Source organism: Clupea harengus, chromosome 8, assembly GCF_900700415.2.
Source record: "Clupea harengus chromosome 8, Ch_v2.0.2, whole genome shotgun sequence".
Taxonomy (NCBI): Eukaryota; Metazoa; Chordata; class Actinopteri; order Clupeiformes; family Clupeidae; genus Clupea; species Clupea harengus.
In genome coordinates, this window is record NC_045159.1 from 3787400 (window position 1) to 3809853 (window position 22454).

Sequence of the window (22454 nt, forward strand, 5' to 3'; positions counted from 1 at the left end):
ACTTTAGGTACTGTACTCGATTTTCCACCGGACAAGTAGACGTGACACTTGGTGGCTTCCTGTTTCCGAGCATGCGTGCTTGGATACAGCATGTGTCTGAGGGTGTGTGATTAGGTTGTGCTGTTTAAATTAAAGTCGCTGTCGCGAGCTGCAGGAAAAGTTTATTTTGTGGTTGGATTTAGTCTCACGCCGGTAAATGCAACAGCTGAACTGGGTGTAGACTTATTTGATTAGCTAGAACGCTAAGGAAATATGCAGCAAAACATGACAGCTAACTTTAAGTCAACTAGCTGTGTTATGTGAAGCAAGAGTCCTCTCCCAACATTGGCATTAACGAACTATTATGTTTTGAGAGGTTAGCCTTAGATGCATTGTGCAATAAGTTCGACAATACGGGCAGCGCACTAATATGTCTTGGGTCCTGATTGCTTTTGCCTGCTGTTTGAAGACACTGCTGCGTGATGGCTAAAACACATCTTACTCGAGTAACAGTAGGGTAATCATTGAAGGAGTACAATAACATTATCGTGAAGATGGCATTGGATAACTGTAGTATATTGCCTGAATCAGAGATCTTAAACAATGAAAGTAGAGAAGAGGGACATCATGGCATTCCCAATCAAAATGGCATGGCTTCTTCAGACAGGTATTATATTGGTGGACTGTATCCATTTGGTTATAAGCTTCCAGTGACCATAATTATAGCAAGCCAAAGTAGTTGTTTTACTGTACGTCTAATGTTTCATTCTTGTCCTCTTCCCCCCCCCCCCCCCCAGTGATTCGGGCAACAGCATCTTCCTAACGCAAGCAGTGACCTCAACTCCACCGCTTAGGAGAGTGAGGAGGAATCGGGCGAGGTCACAGACCCACCCCTTGTATTTATGTGAGGAGAGTTCTGACAGCGAAAGCGAAGAAACCAGCGCATTCTTTGAACTTCACAGTAAGACAGACAGCTGGTGTCCTAGGAGTTGCAGAGATAAGCCCCATTCCAGAGAAGCAAGTGTACGAAAGAGGAGGATACACTTTCCATTCCTTCAAAAGTATCATCCAAAAGCTCGCCTGACATCTCTCCAGCGACAAACTTTGGTGGTAAATATGTTTTAACATGGCCAGGCAGAATTTTTGTTTTGATGTACAGTATATCTGTAGTTTTGTTAAAATTATTCAACGCCCTTAACCCTGAAAAGATTCTGGTCATTTGCAGACAGTCTAAGGAAAACATAGGGTCAACTAGGACCATAATAAACCACAAAAGAAAGTTTATTTTACACATTAAAATTGAGTTTACAAATCAATCAAATGAGAAATCTGTTTTTGTCCATAACTGTTCATGTGTTCAGTATTCTATAGAGCAACCTTTACAGTTAAAAACCTCCAATACACATTCTGGTTAAGTGCTCACAAGGCTCTGACACCTGTGGTGTTTTAGCCCATTCTTCTGGACATCGCCAAACTAGTACAGGCTAGTTGTTTTGTGACTTTGATTTGACCCTCCATTTTGTTTCCTTTTTTCTTTTTTAAGAACTCTTCAATAGGTGGATTCTTCCAGTGCATGACAAGTTTGTCTTTAACAGAGAAAAGCAAGAAACCAGAATACCAGGATCCACTTTCAGAGTAAGTTGTACACCACAGATAATGAGCTAAACCTCATTCAAGTTATGTCAGACTGTGTTAATTCTATCCTGAGAACTAGGTACAAATATCCATTAAGAATGCAGCTCTGCAGTCATGTCGGTGTCATAAATAAGTTGTGGTGCTTTGTAGTTTGTCTGGTTTGGAAGAAGAGACTGAAGAACACAAAGACAACCAAGAGGACATGCGTATAGTGGTATGTATTTCAGAATTCAAATATTTCCATCTTGATATTGAACACCCAAACTGATGCAAATTTCCCTCCTGTAATTCATCTGATATTGCATGGTGAGGACAACCAAAGCTAAGCGTTCAACTCCTGACAAATACAGATACTCATTCCTTGCAACAGAGTGGGGCTTTTTGCCAAGTTTGAGTTTTGTCTACGTAGTGAGAGGAGAGAATGTTTGCCATGATCGGATACTCTTTGATTGTACCTCACATTGGTATTCACTATGGGATCATTTATAAAATGAACATTTACTCTTTTTTTCTTTGTTTTAAAACTGGCAATAGAGTATTTTGGCGAGTATTTTACAATGTATGACTCCACTCTAGGAGGGGGAGAAACATTTAATCAAATAGACAAGATGACTAGTCAGAATAGTTGCGATGTCAGATTAACTTAAAATAACATACTAAGTTAAAACAAAAGTGTAGAACATTTTTGTTCTGAGGATACATTGACACCTGCTGTCAAAGTATTCCAGCATTGCTGAAAGAGATTTATTTCCTTGCAGGATGGAGCTTTGTTTGTTCAGAATTTTCACAAGAGAATCAGACAAGAGTGGGGTTCTAATACCAGGAAAAGTCCGTCAGAAGTCAGGAAAACAAGTCCAAGAAACAAGTCCAAGAAACTGGACAAGTCCAAGAAACTTCCCAAGTCCAAGAAACTTTCCAATGCCAAGAAACTTTCCAATGCCAAAGATGTCTCAAAAGGCTTAAAAATTGGGCAATCCAGAAGGCCAAAACAATCAAGTCACTCAGAGGTCAAGAAAACAAGGAAAGTTCAGAATACCAAGGATGCCTCAAAAACCCCAGAGATTAAACAAACCCAATTAAGAAAGTCAACACGGCTTGCTGCGAAAGAGAATAGTACCCAAAACTTGGCTGGTCATGGCAGCTCTCCATGCAGTGAAAATGGAAAAGAGAAGAGAGTCAATGATAAGTCCTGCCGCACGCAGGTACTGGAGACATCCCAAGCTGGTCCGAACTACAAAGCTCCATCTCATGTCACATCTCAGGCCTCGGATGTTTCTGACACAGAAGATGAACTTCATGTAGTCATCGCTGAGCAAACAGAAAATGCCCAAACAGACATTGAGGTAAGCAACCTGCAAACACAGTCACTGTCATTAGAGAGTACTTCTGAGCCCCAACCAAAAATCCAGATTCAGCCGGCCATGGAGAGTGCTGTGGCATCCTCTCAAGACTGTGAGTTGCAAACTGTAGATGGTGATTCTATTTCATTGCTTGGTACAGCAAAGAACAAGGATAAGAAGGACTGCTTGGAATCTCCAGCAGTGGATGTGTGCAGTGTGCCCAGAGAAAGTATTAGTATCTCACAGGACACCATGCTTAGCCCTGCACCTGCACCGGAAACTGAAACTGAAATGGAAATGGAAATGTTATCCCAGAGAAAGAAGAAACACAAAAGCAAAGAGAACCCATGTGATCTAGAAGATCCTGTTCAACAGGAAAGTCAAGAAGAGATTAATTCAGACCCGCCTGAGGGTCAGCGTGACCAACACAGAGAGAGGAAAAAGAGGAAAAAGAAAACATACGATGCACTGGAATGTGAGCAAACAACTTCAGATCCCCAAGCCTTATCTCCTGTTGAGAAGGCGAGGGATAAACAGCTGTTATCATCTCAAGTGTGCGAGGTGCCATCTTGTGATGACAATTCTGTGAAGAGAGTCGATGATAAGTCCTGCCACACGCAGGTACTGGAGACATCCCAAGCTGGTCTGAACTACAAAGCTCCATCTCATGTCACATCTCAGGCCTCAGATGTTTCTGACACAGAAGATGAACTTCATGTAGTCATCGCTGAGCAAACAGAAAATGACCAAACAGACATTGAGGTAAGCAACCTGCAAACACAGTCACTGTCATTAGAGAGTACTTCTGAGCTCCAACCAAAAACCCAGATTCAGCCGGCCATGGAGAGTTCTGTGGCATCCTCTCAAGACTGTGAGTTGCAAACTGTAGATGGTGATTCTATTTCATTGCTTGGTACAGCAAAGAAGAAGAAAAAGAAAAAGAACAAGGATAAGAAGGACTGCTTGGAATCTCCAGCAGTGGATGTGTGCAGTGTACCCAGAGAAAGTATTAATATCTCACAGGACACCATGCTTAGCCCTGCACCTGCACCGGAAACTGAAATGGAAATAGAAATGTTATCCCAGAGAAAGAAGAAAAAGAAGAAACACAAAAGCAAAGAGAATCCATGTGATCTAGAAAATTCTGTTCAACAGGAAAGTCAAGAACAGATTAATTCAGACGCGCCTGAGGGTCAGCGTGACCAACACAGAGAGAGGAAAAAGAGGAAAAAGAAAACATACGATGCACTGGAATGTGAGCAAACATGGAATGGAAAAGAGAAGAGAGTCGATGATAAGTCCTGCTGCACGCAGGTACTGGAGACATCCCAAGCTGGTCCGAACTACAAAGCTCCATCTCATGTCACATCTCAGGCCTCGGATGTTTCTGACACAGAAGATGAACTTCATGTAGTCATCGCTGAGCAAACAGAAAATGCCCAAACAGATATTGAGGTAAGCAACCTGCAAACACAGTCACTGTCATTAGAGAGTACTTCTGAGCCCCAACCAAAAACCCAGATTCAGCCGGCGATGGAGAGTTCTGTGGCATCCTCTCAAGACTGTGAGTTGCAAACTGTAGATGGTGATTCTATTTCATTGCTTGGTACAGCAAAGAAGAAGAAGAAGAAGAAGAAGAAAAAGAACAAGGATAAGAAGGACTGCTTGGAATCTCCAGCAGTGGATGTGTGCAGTGTGCCCAGAGAATGTATTAGTATCTCACAGGACACCATGCTTAGCCCTGCACCTGCACCGGAAACTGAAATGGAAATGTTATCCCAAAGAAAGAAGAGAAAGAAGAAACACAAAAGCAAAGAGAACCCATGTGATCTAGAAGATCCTGTTCAACAGGAAAGTCAAGAACAGATTAATTCAGACGCGCCTGAGGGTCAGCGTGACCAACACAGAGAGAGGAAAAAGAGGAAAAAGAAAACATACGATGCACTGGAATGTGAGCAAACAACTTCAGATCCCCAAGCCTTATCTCCTGTTGAGAAGGCGAGGGATAAACAGCTGTTATCATCTCAAGTGTGCGAGGTGCCATCTTGTGATGACAATTCTGTGATGTTGAACAGCTCGAAAAAGAAAAAGAAAAAGAAAAAGACAAAAGAAAGGAAGGAGGACGTGGAGCAAACAACTTCAGATCCCCAAGCCTTATCTCCTTTTGAGAAGGCGAGGGATAAACAGCTGTTATCATCTCAAGTTTGCGAGGTGCCATCTTGTGATAACAATTTTGTGATGTTGAACAGCTCGAAAAAGAAAAAGACAAAAGAAAGGAAGGAGGACGTGGAGCAAACAACTTCAGATCCCCAAGCCTTATCTCCTTTTGAGAAGGCGAGGGATAAACAGCTGGTGTCATCTCAAGTTTGCGAGGTGCCATCTTGTGATGACAATTCTGTGATGTTGAACAGCTCGAAAAAGAAAAAGACAAAAGAAAGGAAGGAGGACGTGGAGTCTCGACCAGTGGAAGAATTGGATTCCCTCAAAGACGCAAACAGTTTCTCTCAGGAGTACCTAGTAACCAGTGCACAGGAAGCTGTTCATAGAAAGAAGATGAAAAAGATAAGTGATGGTCCAGATGATGGAGGAAAAAGAAAGAGGGAAAATGACACATCAGAAGGCAACATTTGCTATTCTACAGATCCTGAAGCTCAAATGTTGTACCCAAAAAAGAAGAAGAAGAAAAGACATAAAAGTGGAAACCCAGGTAGCTTAGAAGCAATAAGATCTGAAGAGAACTGTTCTCACGGTCTGCGGGAACTAGATACAAGTAAAACAACATGCCAAAGTGCCTGCTCCTTTGAAAAGGATCCAGCTTCAGTTCACTCTGACACACCTGAAGGCCAAAATGTTCAACTAAGAGACGGTCCCAACAATAAAGAAAAAAGAAAGATGTATCGTTGGACTCTGGTGCCATGGAGTTGAGCAAGAGGTCTGACACTGACACATGTCAGACTGTTGATGTAGACCATGAGGAGAATGTGTGTCTTTCTCTTGTGGGCCAAAAGAGGTCTGACATTGACACATCAGACTGTTGATGTAAACCCAGTATTACTCAGTTCACATATCCCATCTGGTTTAATGCCCCCACTACAGAAGAAAAAGAAAAAGAAAAAAAAATGATTGAAGAATGTCCAAATCAAAATATATGATGAATAAAAAAAGTAGCAAATAAAGACACTTTAATGTGATGGGTATACACATTATGATAGTTGAATAGGACAGTACTTGAAGGAACTCCCTCCTTTTTTTGTCATAATGTGTAGAAAATTGGGGGATGTTAATGTATTATGAACATGGCATAGACAGGAGAAGTATGGCAGCCTGTTATTGATAGACACCTGACAAAAATGTGTGGGATGAGATGATGGTAACAAGCATACTACCCAGAGAAATTAATGTTTGGGAGAAAAATAGAGGATGGTAACACTTGTGGTAACCGCTGTTGGTCTATATTTAGACTGTAATGGGGTATCTGTCTTGTGTGTCGTCATACCCATACTGTCAGAACGAAAAGAGACAAAGGCAGTTGGAGAAGGGATGGAAGTGTAAAATATCTTTTATCATTTTTTCTTGATGCCATGATACTGTGTTCAGACTTGTAGATACAGATCAGAAGATATTCTTCAGTCTTTTATTTGCTTTCTGATTAATTTATATCCGTCAGTAATATTTTGTGGATACTTCGTTGCTCCTTTTTAAATTGAGAATATAGTTTGACACTGAGTGACTGCAAATCTACATTCTGTGTATCTTTATGAGCTCATATTTGACGGGTCTCAATGTGCTTAAAGGAGGCCTAAACACTGACCCACGTAAAGCATTTTGTGTATACTTGTTTACATTATGATAAAAAAATGTTTTTACTTTTTTACTCATTTTTTACTTTTGTACTTTGAAAATGTCTTTATATGAAATCATATTTTAAGTGTCCTGAATAATTCCTTATGTTTCAATAGAATTCATGACGTGCTAGGACATTAAATATGTTCTTTGTCAAAATGTGAACTGGAGGCTATATTTCCTATGGTCAGTTCGTGTGTACCTGTATTGGACTTAATGTGTTTTTACCATTAGCACTCTCTTGTCGAATTAGAGAGCTCATGCCTTTCCCAAACCAAGGCTGTCCGCTAAAAGACCTGACACGTGCAGAAAACTTAAATATAGCACACTGTTTTAGTAGACTTAAGATTTCTGCTATGTCTCTAGCCTGTCCATAAACAAGTATTAAATATAAATGCGAAGTGTAAACGTACTGTCAAGCTATGGTATGTAGGTTACAGGGAGGATCTTGAAACCCAACCCCTTTGACTAATGTACAACGCGCAGTTTTGCACGGTGACTGAACGCGGACTTTCAAACGGCGATAGTTATGTAATAGCCTACTGGCCACCGCACACCGAACAAAAGCATAGCCAGTGCTGACAGTAACGATAACTTTGTGCTGTAGGCTTGTCTTAGCTGCTCCATACTAAAAACACTCCAGGAGTGAGCGCTATGACTTCGCGTTGTGGTGTCTGTTGTTTTAACGAAGCCAGAAGAGTGGCTATTTTTGGGGGTACACATGGCAATGAGATGTCCGGCATTATGCTTGTAAATATGTGGTTAAAGAATGGAGAGGATATTCAAAGAAGCGGAGTGATGACGAAACCTTTCATTACAAACCCCAGGGCTGTCGAGAAATGCACTAGATACGTCGACACAGATTTGAACCGAGCGTTCACGCCAGAAAACCTCAGGTAAAGAAATGTGACATGATACTCTACCAGTATCTAACGTTTTAGCTTAGTCTGTTGTAAGCTATTAGTAGCCTTGTGACCAAACGTAAACAGTCAGTCTGATGGAACACGAAACTTTATCTGTTCAGATTTGTTGTCGTTGTTGTTGATGTAAAAACATGTTACAACGTGCCAAACAAGTTCATTAGAATGAAATAGGAATGTGTTAATCGTCTTAACTTGTTTTCCCCCGCCCTATGTTAAGCCTATAGGACTTTCTCGTCTGTAGAGCGTTAAGTGCGAAACGTGATGTTATTTGTTGTCTGGGGTCATGGACGGCCCTGGCGGCTGTCAAAAACTGCACCATGTGTATCTTAAGGTCATTATATATGATATTACACTGCACTTTTTGATGTTCGTGACTTCAAGGTATATTACAAGAGTATGTAGGCAACCATGCCCTTTACAGGATTGGATCCTGTTAGGTTTGGAATTTGGTATTGTTGCTATGAGTTATATGAACACATCCGTTGTGTGAAAACCATCAGTACTGCACTCGCAGCATTTTTCGTGTTGTAAAATCAGTTTCCAAATATTTAAAAACAGTAAATGTTTTATTTTTGCTTCACCGATTGTGTGCACAGTATGCAGTGTTATTAATGTTCTTTGAATTATACATACCCACCCTCAAACGCAGTGTGTCACTTCACTGCTGTTGTTCCCTGTCATGTTACTTTTGCATAGCCAGTGAAAAGCCGTTTCTCCATAATTGTGTTAGATTGGAATAGTGTTGGGCTCAGCTGTGTTTTCCTTTCTCTTTCAAATAAAGGGCTCCTGAATGCATTCTGAAAACAGCCCGAATACATGGGCTCTGCATGATCTGTTTGGCCATTGTAAATTAGCACATTTAAAATGAGTGGAATTTGAACAATAGCCTTCGTTCACTTAGAGATACAGTTATATTTTAGCACAGCCACATGTAATTCAGACATCCTATCTATACACCTTTGCTTGCATGTGGAACAATCGTGAGAATACAGTTAACATGAAAGGCAACTATCAATCACATTTTAAAATAAACTTATATTTGCCGTGCTTCACTATTACCGTGGAGCATAACATTGACACGGTTTTCTGAATTGAGGTGTCAGCCATTGAAACCAGTCAATAACGTCACATGATGATAAACTGTAGGCACAAATAGTTCAGGAATGAGTGTTAGTTTAAGGCCTCATTCTCTGTGGCTGTTAAATGCACAGTGTTTGCTCAAGTCACCACTTGAGAGAAAGTGGTTTGAAGATTTTAGGTATTACTACATAGGTTTACATAATTATAATAATTCACACCATGTGTTTCTGGTTTGTAAAATAGTTGATCTAGTTGAACACAAGCATCCTCTGGTGTCTCACAGGTCAAGCATGGAAGTTAAATTATAATCCATCGTATGCAGTCATGTCCATTCAGTTTCTTTTAAAAATGTGAAGGCCTGCAGCAGTGTCATTTTCTCTATATTTTCTGCCCTCACATATAACAGAAGCAACAACTTGTGTCTGCTATTTATCATTTTCCAGACAATTCAACCAATGCTACAGTAAACACGGTTGTATTAGCACAGGTGTTTCAGTGGAATCCGCGACTTTAGGGTTGTAGGTCTCGTGATGTACCAGTTGCGCAGCATGGGGTTCTCACGTTGTTTTGTTGAGCCTTGGATGGCAAGATGACCAAAACTCGTATGGCGTCACAGGCAGCATCTTTTTAAATGTTCTTTGTCCACAGCGCACCCTGTGCTGATGAGCTGCCATATGAAGTCCGGAGGGCCCAGGAGATAAATAAGATGTTTGGCCCTAAAGGCACAGCAGATGCTTATGATGTAATCTTTGACCTCCACAACACCACTTCCAACATGGGCAGCACTCTCATTCTGGAGAGTTCAACTGACCACTTCACTCTCCAGATGGTGCATTACATTAAGGTGAGATTAAGCTTCAAGATTTAAGGATAAACCAAGGAATTAAGTACATACACAAACAAGACATAAACATGTCTCTTTTTTTTAAAGGGTAGAATTTTACCACTTAAATAATTGGTGAGTGTGACATTTGATCTTTTGAGTATGTTGCGAATAATGTTAACATGTTTGCTGCTTGAAGGAATGTGTGTGTGGAGGTGTGTTCCCACTGACTTTGCGCGCTGGTTTGTTATTTCATTAAACAAATAAGGCACTTGTTTGTTATTTTGCCCCGCAGAAAGCCATTGCTCCAGCAAGTTGTTCGGTGCTCTTGAATGAACACCCACTGCTTAAGTATTCAACCTCACGCTCCGTAGCCAAGCACCCCATTGGTAAGACCAAAGTACAAAACTGAAAGAAAACATTGTGTGAAATGTTGTGCTGGGTGTGTTGAACTTTTGAACATTTTTGCGGCTCTCACAAAACAGCTTGTCCTCAGGTCTTCTAAATTTCTTCACATTAGCATCCATTAGACCACAATGAATTCTGCGGTTGTTCTGTGTAAATTCACTGTATGAAATATGTGCCTGGTACAGCCATTTAGGTGTCTAATCTTTTGGTTCGTTTCAGGTCTTGAGGTTGGCCCACAGCCTCAGGGTGTATTAAGGAGCAACATATTTGAGTCCATGAGGGTGATAATGAAAACTGCTCTTGATTTTATTGAGCTTTTCAACAATGGTAAGTGCACTGGATCTTCAGCTCAGGTTAGAGAGCAAGGTTTTGCCCTGCTGCACAATGCCAGGCAGCTCCTAATAGGACAGGGAATCAAAAGTAGAAAAGGACTGAGGTGGTATAAGAAATCTCAGTCAGTAATTATCAATTTATTCCTTTTTAAGGTATGTGTTAATGCATCATTAGATGTATACAGCAGCGATCCTAAATCAAACCAAACGACCTCAATGAAAGATTATGCTTATTTACTCTTGACTGACCAATAACCGTGTTGTGATGATTGGACTTTGGAGACATCTGTTTTGTACCCATCATACGTCATTGTGTTATTTTAAACTGAGCGTTGTGCCCTGAAGTGATTGTCTGCATTATAATGAGTGACATTTTGAGGTTTATACTCATGTTCACCGAGGAGTGACTCACCAGGCCTCCGTGTTCCTCTGCTTTAATCCGCGACTCTGGCTTTGACTTTTGTGTCCCTCTGAAATACCCCTTGTCGCCAGACTTCCCTTTTTTTTTGTCTGTCTCATGAGTACGCGCTGCAGCGTCTGCAGTTCTCAGGTCTAGTGCAAACTCAGTTTTTCCACTGTCTCTGTGCCCTCACCCCCTCCTCCATCCCAACATAAATATGCTGTGAGTGCCAAGTGTGGGTGAGTGGGGAGCTGGGTTTTCTTGTGTGGTGAATAGAATGTTCTCGGAAGTTGGTCGGTTTCCATGTAATTAAGAGCTCTCAGGGTGTTCCGATCTTGTGTTGTGGAAGGGCCATGTGCTTGTGCATGAATGCTCCACTGTGGTGCTGATTTGAGTTTTTTTCCGCTCAGAGTCCGCTTCCACGTGTCTGATCCGCATGGTACGGGACAGCTGCAAAAAAAAAATCACAGCAGTGTTCATGAAAGGGCACAGAACTTGAACTCGAATTTCGTGCCAAACAGAGTGAAACTCACATGTTCAACATTCAGAAGAGCTGCTGCTGTTTCTGTCTGACAACAAATATGTCATTGTCTCAAGATCTAATAAGAATGTGTATACAGTTGCCAGTAGCCTAGAGTATGAACGTCTGCATGAAAAGGCTCAACTTGCGTGTGATGTAAAAATGTAAAAACATTTACACCAAGCAAATAGCTTTGTGCAGATGGCACATAGCCACATCGAATAATGTAATCACACTCTTTTCTTGACCTGTGTTACACTGTTTCATCCTTAATAGCTTCTTGAATGTCATAAACCATAGTTAATGATCTGCGTCTGCATGTATTTTTTTTTTTATCTCTTAGGTGTGGAGTTTCCTCCATGCAATGTTGATGTGTTCAGAGTTCAGGAGAGGATGGACTATCCCAGAGACACGAACGGCAACATCACTGCCATGGTGCATCCAGATTTGCAGGTATATAGTGGACATGGTTTGCATTTTAGTCTGCTGTTTAATTTGTATTTACGTTGTTTACCCTGCTCTGGAGCTCTCAATCAATCAGCAGTGTTCTTTGGAGAGATGTTGCTGTGCTTTAGTGAATACATTAGCCTTTAACTCAGAGCTGTGAGGCATTGCTGTATTGTAATGAGCGTGAAGGCGCATGCGCATGCCTATGACTCAGAAACTCAGACTGGTCGCTGTGACTCCAAGGCCTCTGTGTTTTTCCACCCAAACACTAGAAAAGTAGGAAGCTGTTGAAACGGAATATGCAGAATGTGTCTTTCTGATATCTATTTGATACCACGTCTTCAAATAGGCTTCCCTTTGTAAGTCTCAGGAACATTTAAGAGTTTTTAATTTTGTTTCCCTCTCACTCTTTCTGTGTCTTTCCTTCTATCCCTCTTTCCTCTATCTCCTATTCGTTCTTTCTTTCTTTCTTTCTTTCTTACACTCTTTTAAGGACTGTGATTGGGAGCCACTGAACCCGGGTGATCCTATGTTCCAAACATTTGATGGCAGAACCATCCCTTATGAAGGTCCCAACCCAGTATATGCTACATTTATCAACGAAGCTGCATATTATGAGAAACAGCAGGCATTTGTGACAACTCGACGAGAGACATTAGCAGCCCATGCCATCAGAAAAATAGATCAGTAATGCCTCAGAAGTCACATAGATATAGTAGGTACTATTAGTTAACCCTAATACTCACTGAACTGTCCATGAAACAGAATAAAAACGCACTTTTGCACCAATTTGTAATATACAAAGAAATGCTTTCACATAAATCTGCTTAGTTTGAGAGTAACGTTTTTAACAAATATTTTACAGTTAAGAAAACATTGATTCAACTATGCAAGTGAATTCCACATATGTGGGGCTTAGTATGTAAAATACTATTTTTGAAACTTTTTGTGACGGTACTGTCAAAACTTTTCCCAGCAGTCAGATAGTTTTAGATATATTCTAGGAAATTAACAAGATTTATATGTTTAAAGAGTAATCATTTATGTATTCATCAGCTTGACTGAACATTTGTATGTATATATTCATAACATTTAATACACTCCTCTTTAATGTCTTGTACTACTCAGGAATAAGAGACGATTAGTGGCAAAAGCAAAATACACTCAGAAGACTGTATCACACTTTATAATAACCTCACTTTGATATGTTCATATTTCATAATGAATTTAAATAGCCTTAAACTCTTAAGATAACCCCTGTCTGTGAGTGACAATAATTCCACTGGTGCTGTCCTGTGCTCGCCTTAACAGAACTCTGATCATTTAAAGAGTCAAGCCCAATAGATGTGTGTGCAATACGTGCTACCACTGCATATTAAGTGGAAAGGTAGTGTCATTGTTTTATTTAATGGTTGTAAATGAAGTAATCAAGTGCATTGTGGTGAATGTTGAAATGTGCAGGTTATTTAAATATGGAGCATAATGTTTCACAGTTGGTATAAGTTTACTGTTATTGTGTTGACAATGGTCAATCTTTCTATGAAATCATTGTGGAATGGTGTTGTCCTGGAATATGTTGAGCCTTTTCTTATTATTAAGAGTTGTAGTGTAGTTAATTTTTAAATTCAAAAGCTATGCAATATTTTATATGTTGATTGCTTAAACTATTTCATTCTGTTTAATTGTCCTACATCTATGTCAGTTGAGTATGTGTTATTTTCATCACACCATCCTTTGAAGTTGATCAATTGTTACATGCCCTTATATAAATAATCCGAGCAGCTTCTAAGTCTTAAATTGTTTTATGTGGAGAGAGATTTATTCTGATGTATCCTTAAGATTTTTAAAGTTTCTTCAAAATTAAAAAATGAAACTTTTTGAACATTAACTGATATGTTTTTAATAATTTCCATTTTGGATTGGTAGCATTACCTGGCTTATCCATGAATAGCCTAGGGCTGGGCAATTCAATCAGAAATGTACCAATACCATCATTTTGAACCTCTTATCGACCTAATTTCATTTATCACGACAAATTAGGTATGTCAGGTTGTCATGTCAGGTTGTGATTGGTTGTGAGTATGTGTGTGTGAGTTCCTGCATTACAAATTTCATAATGACTTTTGTGATTATGGAATTTATCAAATAATTATTGTGAGACTTAGCATGTAAAAGAAAAATTGAGTTATTGTCACCGAGATAAATCTGCGAAATTATCATTTATTTTAGGTTGCATCACCCAGCCCTATTGAACAACAATTGAGGATAACCTGAAAATGAACAGTATATTGTGTGTGGTTGTAGTCTTAATAGATAAAATATGTGGTTTTGTGTTAATATGTAAAATATTTGTAGTAATTGGAGACACAGAACCCAGGTTTGCTTTGAGAGCACTCACAGCTGCGTCATCCCAGAACTGAGTAGTAAAATAATAAATTGTGCCAGTGATGGCTAGATCCACATTCTGACATGTTCTAATACTTCACCACTAGAGGGCGCCTCAAGTACAGATTAAAGGCCATTCAATTCTGACTTTACCTCATTGGAAAGGATATAAATCATATGAATCATTGCAGATAACAGTTTATACTGTTAAAGACTATATGAGGTATTTTATTTCTGATATACCATCCCTTCTAGAAAGTTACATAAAGTAGTAAGACTTTCAAATCGGTGCATTATGCACTTTCAAATATCAATCCCCTGAAACTGATCAATGGGCACTACCTCCAGATATGTGAAATCAGTATTATTTACATTTACATTTAGTCATTTAGCAGACGCTTTTGTCCAAAGCGACGTACAAGGGCATTATAGACTATGACAGACTGATGTCAAAGATGCTTTTAGGAAAATAATCCCTTATCTACGGGAAATGTTCCAGAGAAACCATTCAAAACAGAGCGCGGGCATCTCTCTTACAAATCAGAGATGTTCTTGGTCTCTTGTGATTAATGTTTCCGCCACTGACATAGGTCTTCATTTCCTGGAAGCCTCTGTTCTGGCTGGAGGGATGCCAGTGTGATTCTGCCAGCGCATCCACTCTAACAAATTAGAGCAGCATTTTGTAACATGGCTCACTTATTTTTTTTTTATCCATTTAGTTGTACTCTGTTACCTACCACAGTCATATGAACTGCTAATTGTCCTTCCTCTTCCTCCATTTCCTGTTTCCTTGTACAGACCTTATAAACCCAACATTACTCAAAGAAGGCCTTTCCCTTGTCTGTTTGCCAAACTCCAGAATATGCAACTGCCACAGCTATTTCACCATATTTATGTAGGCATTTATTCATTCAGTAAGGTGATCTTAGCAAAAAAATCAACCTGACCACACACGTTTCAGCCACGGTGTACGTTTCTTTTCGAGTAGTTACAAATTGATGCCCAACCTCTCAGAGGCACCACACAATTGAATTTTTATATCTGACATGCTGACATGCATTTCTATTTCCAGTTGGTGTTGAGAAAAGTCATGTAAACAACCAATTTCCTATATTTATGAGAATTCCTGTAATTCTCATATAAACAGTAAACAAAAAGGATGTTGAGCCCTTAGAGTTACATTACATCTGAAAATACAACTCATCTCTGAATGTTTACATTACAGTCCTGTATTTCCAGGTTCTACTTGGGTTTGCTGGTGAGTGCATACCTTCTATTGATCTTGGGTTACTAACTGCACACACACACACAGTTTCACTCTCCCATCACATTGAACTAACCATCACCAGCCCCCCTTGACATCATGATACCCATCGGATGTGTCATGTTCTCCTCTGGCAATTGATAGTGAAACGTGGAGTTAGATGATTGCAGATGAAGATCTACTGGGCTTCTAAGCAGAGTTACTGTAATGTTTGAAGGCAAGTCTAGATCAGCTCTGAGTGTCTGAATCCACTGGAACATTTATTATTTTAAGTCCTTGGTATTATTTTGGTAGGCTACATGCTTTTGAATGCTGACCCTTAGAGAACCAATTCGTATTGGAAGTGGTGGGCTGGCTTAGACTAATCTGAATAAGATGATAGTTTAATACAGAGTAGAGTAGAGTTATGGACAAGGACCCGTTATGTAGCAATTTCAACACAAGAAACTTTAGCTTACAATATAAACATGAGATTGACAAAAAAGTCGACAGGTGGTGCCCAGAAAACGGATATGTATTTCAGCGTTATTAAATGTACCTGTCTTGCAGCTCTTTACTGACATAATGTGAGAGTAAAATGTGTCTGACGCTTGATTCATACTCTAATGTCTGCAAATCACAGAGACGCCCTTAGAATTTTTAATAAAGAAACATGTATTTAATTGGTCTTACACCCTCTGACGTCAGTACTTGTAGCGTGGCGGAAGCCGAAAGTTCTTTCAGTGTCAAACTACGCCGTAGCAATCTGTGAATGTGGAGGGGTAGGTGCTTCAACTGGGTAGCTTGCCTCAATGGAAGTGTTATTGCTTCAAACTAAGATAATAGTACAACAAAGACTTCGATTCTGTCTGACATCAAGTGAGTTTCTTTGCGTGTAGCTTCGTGTTACCCGGGTTTTTTTTACGACACCTTGTTTCGGAGCTGTTTCACTTGCTGCAATGTGGGAACAGGAGGAATTCGAAACACACTGGAAGAAGGAATTTCCCGATGGGGAAGTGCCTAGAATGGACCTACAGTCAGCGGAGGACGTTGAAATGGAACTGGATAAATGTAAAGCAAATCTTAGGAAACTGCAGCAGGCGCTTGCGGAGGAAAAATTCAAAGTGATTTTCCTTCAGACCACTCTCACCAGAAGTAAGAAAAGTTATGAGAACGAAAGGTGGGACCGCACTGAAAAGGACAAGTTGGATGTCGACATCACGAATTCAAAGTCCGATAAGAAACTACAGAAACAAGAGCAGTCTATCGAAATAAAAGACAGGGAACGCCCAGTACCTTTTAGAGATCCTATAATTAATAAACGAGGCGAAGAGCCCGGACGCATTAGTTCATTTGTTCGAGATACGCCAGGCAAAACAGGTAAACCTATCCCACCTCCACGTAAAAATCTGAGTTTGCAAAAGGGGTTCACACCCGGACCTAGTTCACACCAAGTGGTTGATGGCAGCTGTTTCAGCCGTACCCAGGGACATCCTGAACGCAACAGTGATCATGAGTATGAGGAGGTGGGGTTGAACCATAATTTTGTCTCGAAGAACCTCGTAATTCCCAACCCGAGAGACCCCCAGCGACTGAATCCGCATAGGGATGCCCTTCGACCCTTTCGTCTCAGCAGGGATTTGGACTCCAGTGATGATGGAAGGCTTTCACCTTTGGGCATTCAGGTGGCAGGGGGGTCCGGACGCAGCACTCCTGACAGACGGAGTGATGGATATCTGAGCTCGGACTCAGGTAATGTGTGTGTGTGCAGAGAGAGAGATGTGCTGTGATTGTTTTGCCTAAAATGATATGTGAATTAACAGGTGTAAATGCTACTATTGCTGCTGTCAAGTGTCACTGCTAGCTCATGCTTGTTGGCAAAGTGGAACTTCACTGTGACACAGCCCCACGTGTTGTTTAAGTCACCTCACTTTAGGCTGTCAAAGCTGCGGTTAGTCCGCATGCTTTGGGTAACCTCAGTACTGGACAGAGATAATTACTCGCATTGTTTTTACATTTATTTGGTCCCATTTCAATCCTGTTATCACAGACTAGGTTTAATCAAAACATGGTCAGAATCAAAGTGCGTTTAGAAATGGCAGTATGTAACTGTACTTCTTACCTGTGGCACTTAGCTAATTTGTTAGAGCTTGACATAAGGCCATTACAAATTAATGTTGCCCGTAAGTGCATAATGGTTGAATACGTAAGTAGACTGAAGTAATGTTCAGTTGTGGTTCATTGGAGTGGGAGATGTTAGAAATCGGTACCATATGATAAGACGAAACTTCAGGCACTCACTCTGATGGCAACTTACCGTATGTTAGAATGTGTGTGTCTTCCTGAATGGGTTATGGAAAATGTTCTCAAGTTTGCCTAGCTATTCTGAGGAAGCATATCCACCATGCCTCAGCATCCATTATTTACACACGGCAAAGATGCTTTTGTGGATTAAGCCAGCATGTGGTGCCCCGCCCCACTCCCATGGGCTTCATCCATATAGGGTAATTAGAAATAGGCCTAAATCCTGGGTTTGAGAGATTTGTATGTGTGTGTGTGAAACAGAGAGAGAGAGAATGAGAGAGAGACAGTGATAATCTGGGGCGAGTGCTAGTGCTACAGGTTAGTTTGTTTTTAATGCGGAAGAAGCAGTTGTCCCTGCCTGCAACATACAGCACTTCATGCAGATTTTGAGGGGTATGCATGTTTTGCTTACCAGTCTTGGGTCAGTGTGTGTTTGCTTTTGGCTCATAATATGTTTAAACGGCGTAGTTTACCTCCTTTCCTTAGTTTGTTTGTTTTTTATGAGTTCATCCTTCTCAGAAATCTGTGGTCCAGTTTTCCTGTTTGGAGCGGACTGAGGGCCTCCATACATTGCCTTCGCTGTGTTCTTGAGGCCGTCTGTGTATAGGGATGGGAATCGAGAACCGGTTCTTGTTGAGAACCGGTTCCCAGTGTATCGATTCCTTGGAATCGTTAGCCAAAGTCCTTAACGATTCCACTATCGATTCCAGTGCCTGTTGCGCATGCGTGATGTCACACTCACGCAGCCTTGTTTTGTTTATACCGCAGCCAACATGGCGTCTAGGCAGAGGCATTCAAAAGCGTGGAAATATTTCACGCGGAAAGACGACCAAAGGGCCACTTGCAATGCTTGCAACACGTCTATTTAGTCAAAGGGGGGGAATACTACCAATATGCTGAAACATTTGTCCACACAGCATGCAATAACTTTGCAGGAATGTCATCCCACACTACAGAGTGACGATAACGTTAATTAATCTCAACCAAGCAACAGCAGCGCGGCTAACGTTAGCGCTTTATCTGTTCATATCGGAGGTTAACTCCTCCAGACCCTGTCTATTGTGTTAGTGCTATTCGTTTCATTGGGTAAACCAGCTTTCACTATATGAATAATCTGCAATTTTTTTTTCTTTCTGGGGGCCCCCTGGCACCCCATGAAGGAAAAGGATCCCTAGGCTATGGGTAACTGGACCTCACTTTGAGAGTTTGTTGACCTATTCTTGTTTTTGGTTATTTAAAATATGTACATGTATACATACATACTGTATGCTGTGCATCATCTATTCAGAGAATATTATATAAAAGAAAATTAATGTTAATAAACCCGTTTGTACTCAATGTACAACCCATTGAGAATCGTCAAGGAATCGGATCGATAAGAAGAATCAAAAATGGAATCGGAATAGCTAAAATCTTATCAATTCCCATCCCTACCTGTGTAGATGCTTGTTCATTTCTGTTCTCATAATGCACGTGTGAAGCACACGGTTCCTTGTGTTGGAGGTGGAAATGTGAGTAAAGATGGAGGTTATCATCATCATTTCTTCTCATTGGAGACTGTGCTCAGCTATTAAAGCTGTCTAGCAGCTTCTCCTGGGGTGATACGAGTTTGTCAAGGAGAAGAAAAGGATTCTATCTTTGAGCTATGTTCTAGCTTATATGCTGCCATGCACTCAGAGTTGAGGGTGGACTCCTGTTTACTGTCCCTGGTTTATAATTGTCCAGAATTCTGAATGCATCATAGTTAGGTACGCCACACACATTCACAGAATAACTGAGTGGTTACCCCACATTGCACAGAGGGCAGTTTTCTGAAAGCCTTTCACCAATGACAATGTTTCAGTTTAAACTTGCTTGTTCACATTTAAAAAGGCAGGCTGTTTGAAAGTGCAGGAAGCCAAATGCCACAACACTCCCCCCCTGTTGTTGCAAATGATGCAAAGTGTGGACACGGATCATCTGCAAGGAAGTAACATGTATGGAGGTGTGTGTGTTTGTGTGTGTGTGTTTGTGTGTGCCCCCGCACCTTTAGGTGCAAGTCATGTAACTCTCAGCTATTATAAGCACACTATGTAAAAGTTGTGGTGTGTTTCGCAGGGCACTGCAGCCCAGCCGATAGGTGATATTTCTCGGTCTTGCAGCTTGCCAGAGCATCTGGTGCACATCAGACAGTGACGGCACGTGTGAGACGCAGGATGTTCGGCACTGGTGCCGGTCTGTTCGTTGTTTGTTTCCTCTGTGCCTCATTAGTCAAGAATTATTGCTGGAACCTTGCTAATGTTACCATCCTCAGCTCTGCCAGAGCCCCGAACCACAGGGTGAGGTTTAACTATAGCCTAGCGTATCACCACAGACAAACGGGGCGGATTGGATGGTTATCCTGGTCAGCAGTTCAAAAGTTAGCTATGTTGCTAAGAGGGACTTTCAAGATGGGGGAAAGCTGGTGGAAATGTCTACATTACCATTTCGGCTGATCGAATGGGTCTTTTTGTGCCACTTACTCAGTGGGCCCTGTATCCAACGAACACATATTCTCTCACTCCACACAGTTTTTCTAGACATACCTCATGCTCCGAGAACTAGGGGCTTGTCCAGGCCCATCCCGGCGGATCCTGTTTTTTGGTAGGAACAGTTGGCTGTCTTCTTGCCAAGCAAGTGTGTGTGATTTACGCTCAGAAGATTGTGACAGTGCATTTGTTTGTTTGTTTGTGTGAGTGAGTGAGTGAGTGAGTGAGTGAGTGAGTGAGTGTGTGTCTGTGTCTCTGTCTGTGTCTGTGTCTGTATGTGTTCATGTGCACTTGTTTGATTATATGTGATTATGTGCAATGTCTATACCAAGCCCTTTATATCTGACTTGTATTGGTATATTATCTTAAAAGCATTGACTCACATCTTTGTATAGACCTGACAACTAAGCCCTACACAGAGGAAGGCAGTTGACTTCCTTTCTTGGTAGGAAAGACTTGCTTTTTACACCACTGAACAGAGTGAATCACCTTAACCTCAGCCTGTTGCAGCTGCAGATATCTTCCTCTAACCCAGGGCTGTACCATCTCTCCACACACTGACATACCAGGCCTGTACCATCTCTCCACACACTGACATACCAGGCCTGTACCATCTCTCCACACACTGACATACCAGGCCTGTACCATCTCTCCACACACTGACATACCAGGCCTGTACCATCTCTCCACACACTGACATACCAGGCCTGTACCATCTCTCCACACACTGACATACCAGGCCTGTACCATCTCTCCACACACTGACATACCAGGCCTGTACCATCTCTCCACACACTGACATACCAGGCCTGTACCATCTCTCCACACACTGACATACCAGGCCTGTACCATCTCTCCACACACTGTCACACCAGGCCTGGACCATCTCTCCACACACTGACATACCAGGCCTGTACCATCTCTCCACACACTGTCACACCAGGCCTGGACCATCTCTCCACACACTGACATACCAGGCCTGTACCATCTCTCCACACACTGTCACACCAGGCCTGGACCTGGCCTATTGCAAAGGGTGGGTCTCTCCGGATCAAAACTCACCACTCACATAAACAGACTTTGGCGATTGTGCTTTTAGGTGCTATTGGACTAGATCCAAAACAATGAAGTGTCTCCCCAAAGAAGTAGAAAACAATGAAATATATTTCACCAGCTGGAAATAGGCCAACGTTGGTCAGATTTAGATGAACACTGCAGCCGTGGTGACAGTGGGGCAATGCCACCAGCCACAGTTGGTGATGTTTTAGCAGGGATGCATTTCTTTCTTCTCCTCCACCTCAATCCGTTCGATCTGTGGAGAGCCTGAGTCATTCTTTAGACCCGAATCCGCCTGGAGTTGAGCAGTGCCTGACTCTGTGACTCCGTGACGAGCTCGCCGTTACAGTCCTACTCGACTGTCCTGAGGGAATCCCAACCCCAGGGACAGCAGATGGTGAGTGGCTTTGGAGGGTTTGGCGGACCACCACCTGGCTTGGGAAGCTACAGCTTCTTTGGAGCTCCCCACCACTGACAAGCTCTGCATAGTCTCTTTTATTTTCTCCTCAATGTAGAGGGTGTAATTCACCTCGTAGCGGAAGGCTTCCGCTATCCTCCACACTTGGACTTCGCTGGTTCTCAAGCCTTTAACGTGTGTGTGTGTGTGTGTGTGTGTGTGTGTGAGATAGTGTGAGAGTGTGTGTGCTTTACAGTATGCAAATATAAGGGACGGTGCACAGGATATGAGGATCTGTTAAACATTACATTTGAGGTATGACAAACCTTGGATTAATATATAGAGGACGTGCACTACAGAAATCCGTTCTACATGTTTCTCCCTCTTGTCTCTTTTTGCTAAAGACCTCTCTGTGTTTCCTTCTTAAAATGTTTTGTCGATTTCTAGAGGTCAGATGTGTTTCCAATGACAAGGTTTTGATATCGGTAGAAAGTATCTGAACCCTCCCCTCCCAATTACAATTATCTCTTCCTTGTTCCTAGTTGTTGTTTAGTTGATGTCTTCCTTTAGTTGTACATTTGTGGCTAGTAGTAGTTACTGTGTTGTACACCCTCTATGGAATTTTTTTGACAGTATTTCTTTGGGGAGCTATTTTTGTGTGCGTGTGTGTTTTTGAGTGGCCGTGTGTGTGTGTGTGTGTGTGTGTGTGTGCGCGTGCGTGAGGGGTGCATAGGTGTGCACGTCATGGAAGCATGACTCCCTCCCTATCTACACAATCACATCTGATGTCATCTGCTCCGGTGTGCTTGCTGTGCTGACACTGCTGTGCTGC

General features: G+C 41.5%; 2 protein-coding genes across 11 annotated transcripts in view; both read left to right on the forward strand.

Annotated features, from left to right (window-relative positions):
• Positions 1 to 9: 9 nt before the first annotated feature.
• On the forward strand, positions 10 to 13618 carry LOC105895395 (aspartoacylase). Of its 10 annotated transcripts, none has more exons than XM_012822026.3 (8): positions 19 to 646; positions 777 to 1089; positions 1523 to 1614; positions 9449 to 9644; positions 9919 to 10012; positions 10251 to 10358; positions 11627 to 11736; positions 12224 to 13618. In XM_012822026.3, the coding sequence occupies exons 1-8, from the start codon at positions 534 to 536 to the stop codon at positions 12419 to 12421; spliced, it is 1224 nt and encodes a 407-aa protein (XP_012677480.2). In that variant the 5' UTR covers positions 19 to 533; the 3' UTR covers positions 12422 to 13618. The 10 variants fall into 10 exon arrangements, with proteins under 10 accessions (XP_031427397.1, XP_031427399.1, XP_031427398.1 ...); XM_012822025.3 differs by lacking the exons at positions 19 to 646; positions 777 to 1089 and adding exons at positions 1765 to 1828; positions 2373 to 7693; XM_031571543.2 differs by lacking the exon at positions 10251 to 10358 and having other exon boundaries at positions 15 to 646.
• Positions 13619 to 16093: 2475 nt separating this feature from the next.
• abr (ABR activator of RhoGEF and GTPase) overlaps positions 16094 to 22454 on the forward strand; it is a 124177-nt gene continuing 117816 nt past the window's right edge. The window contains exon 1 of the mRNA XM_031571544.2: positions 16094 to 17110. Within this exon, the coding sequence (XP_031427404.1) occupies positions 16318 to 17110 (793 nt within the window). The 5' untranslated portion in view covers positions 16094 to 16317. The remainder of the gene's footprint in view (positions 17111 to 22454) is intronic.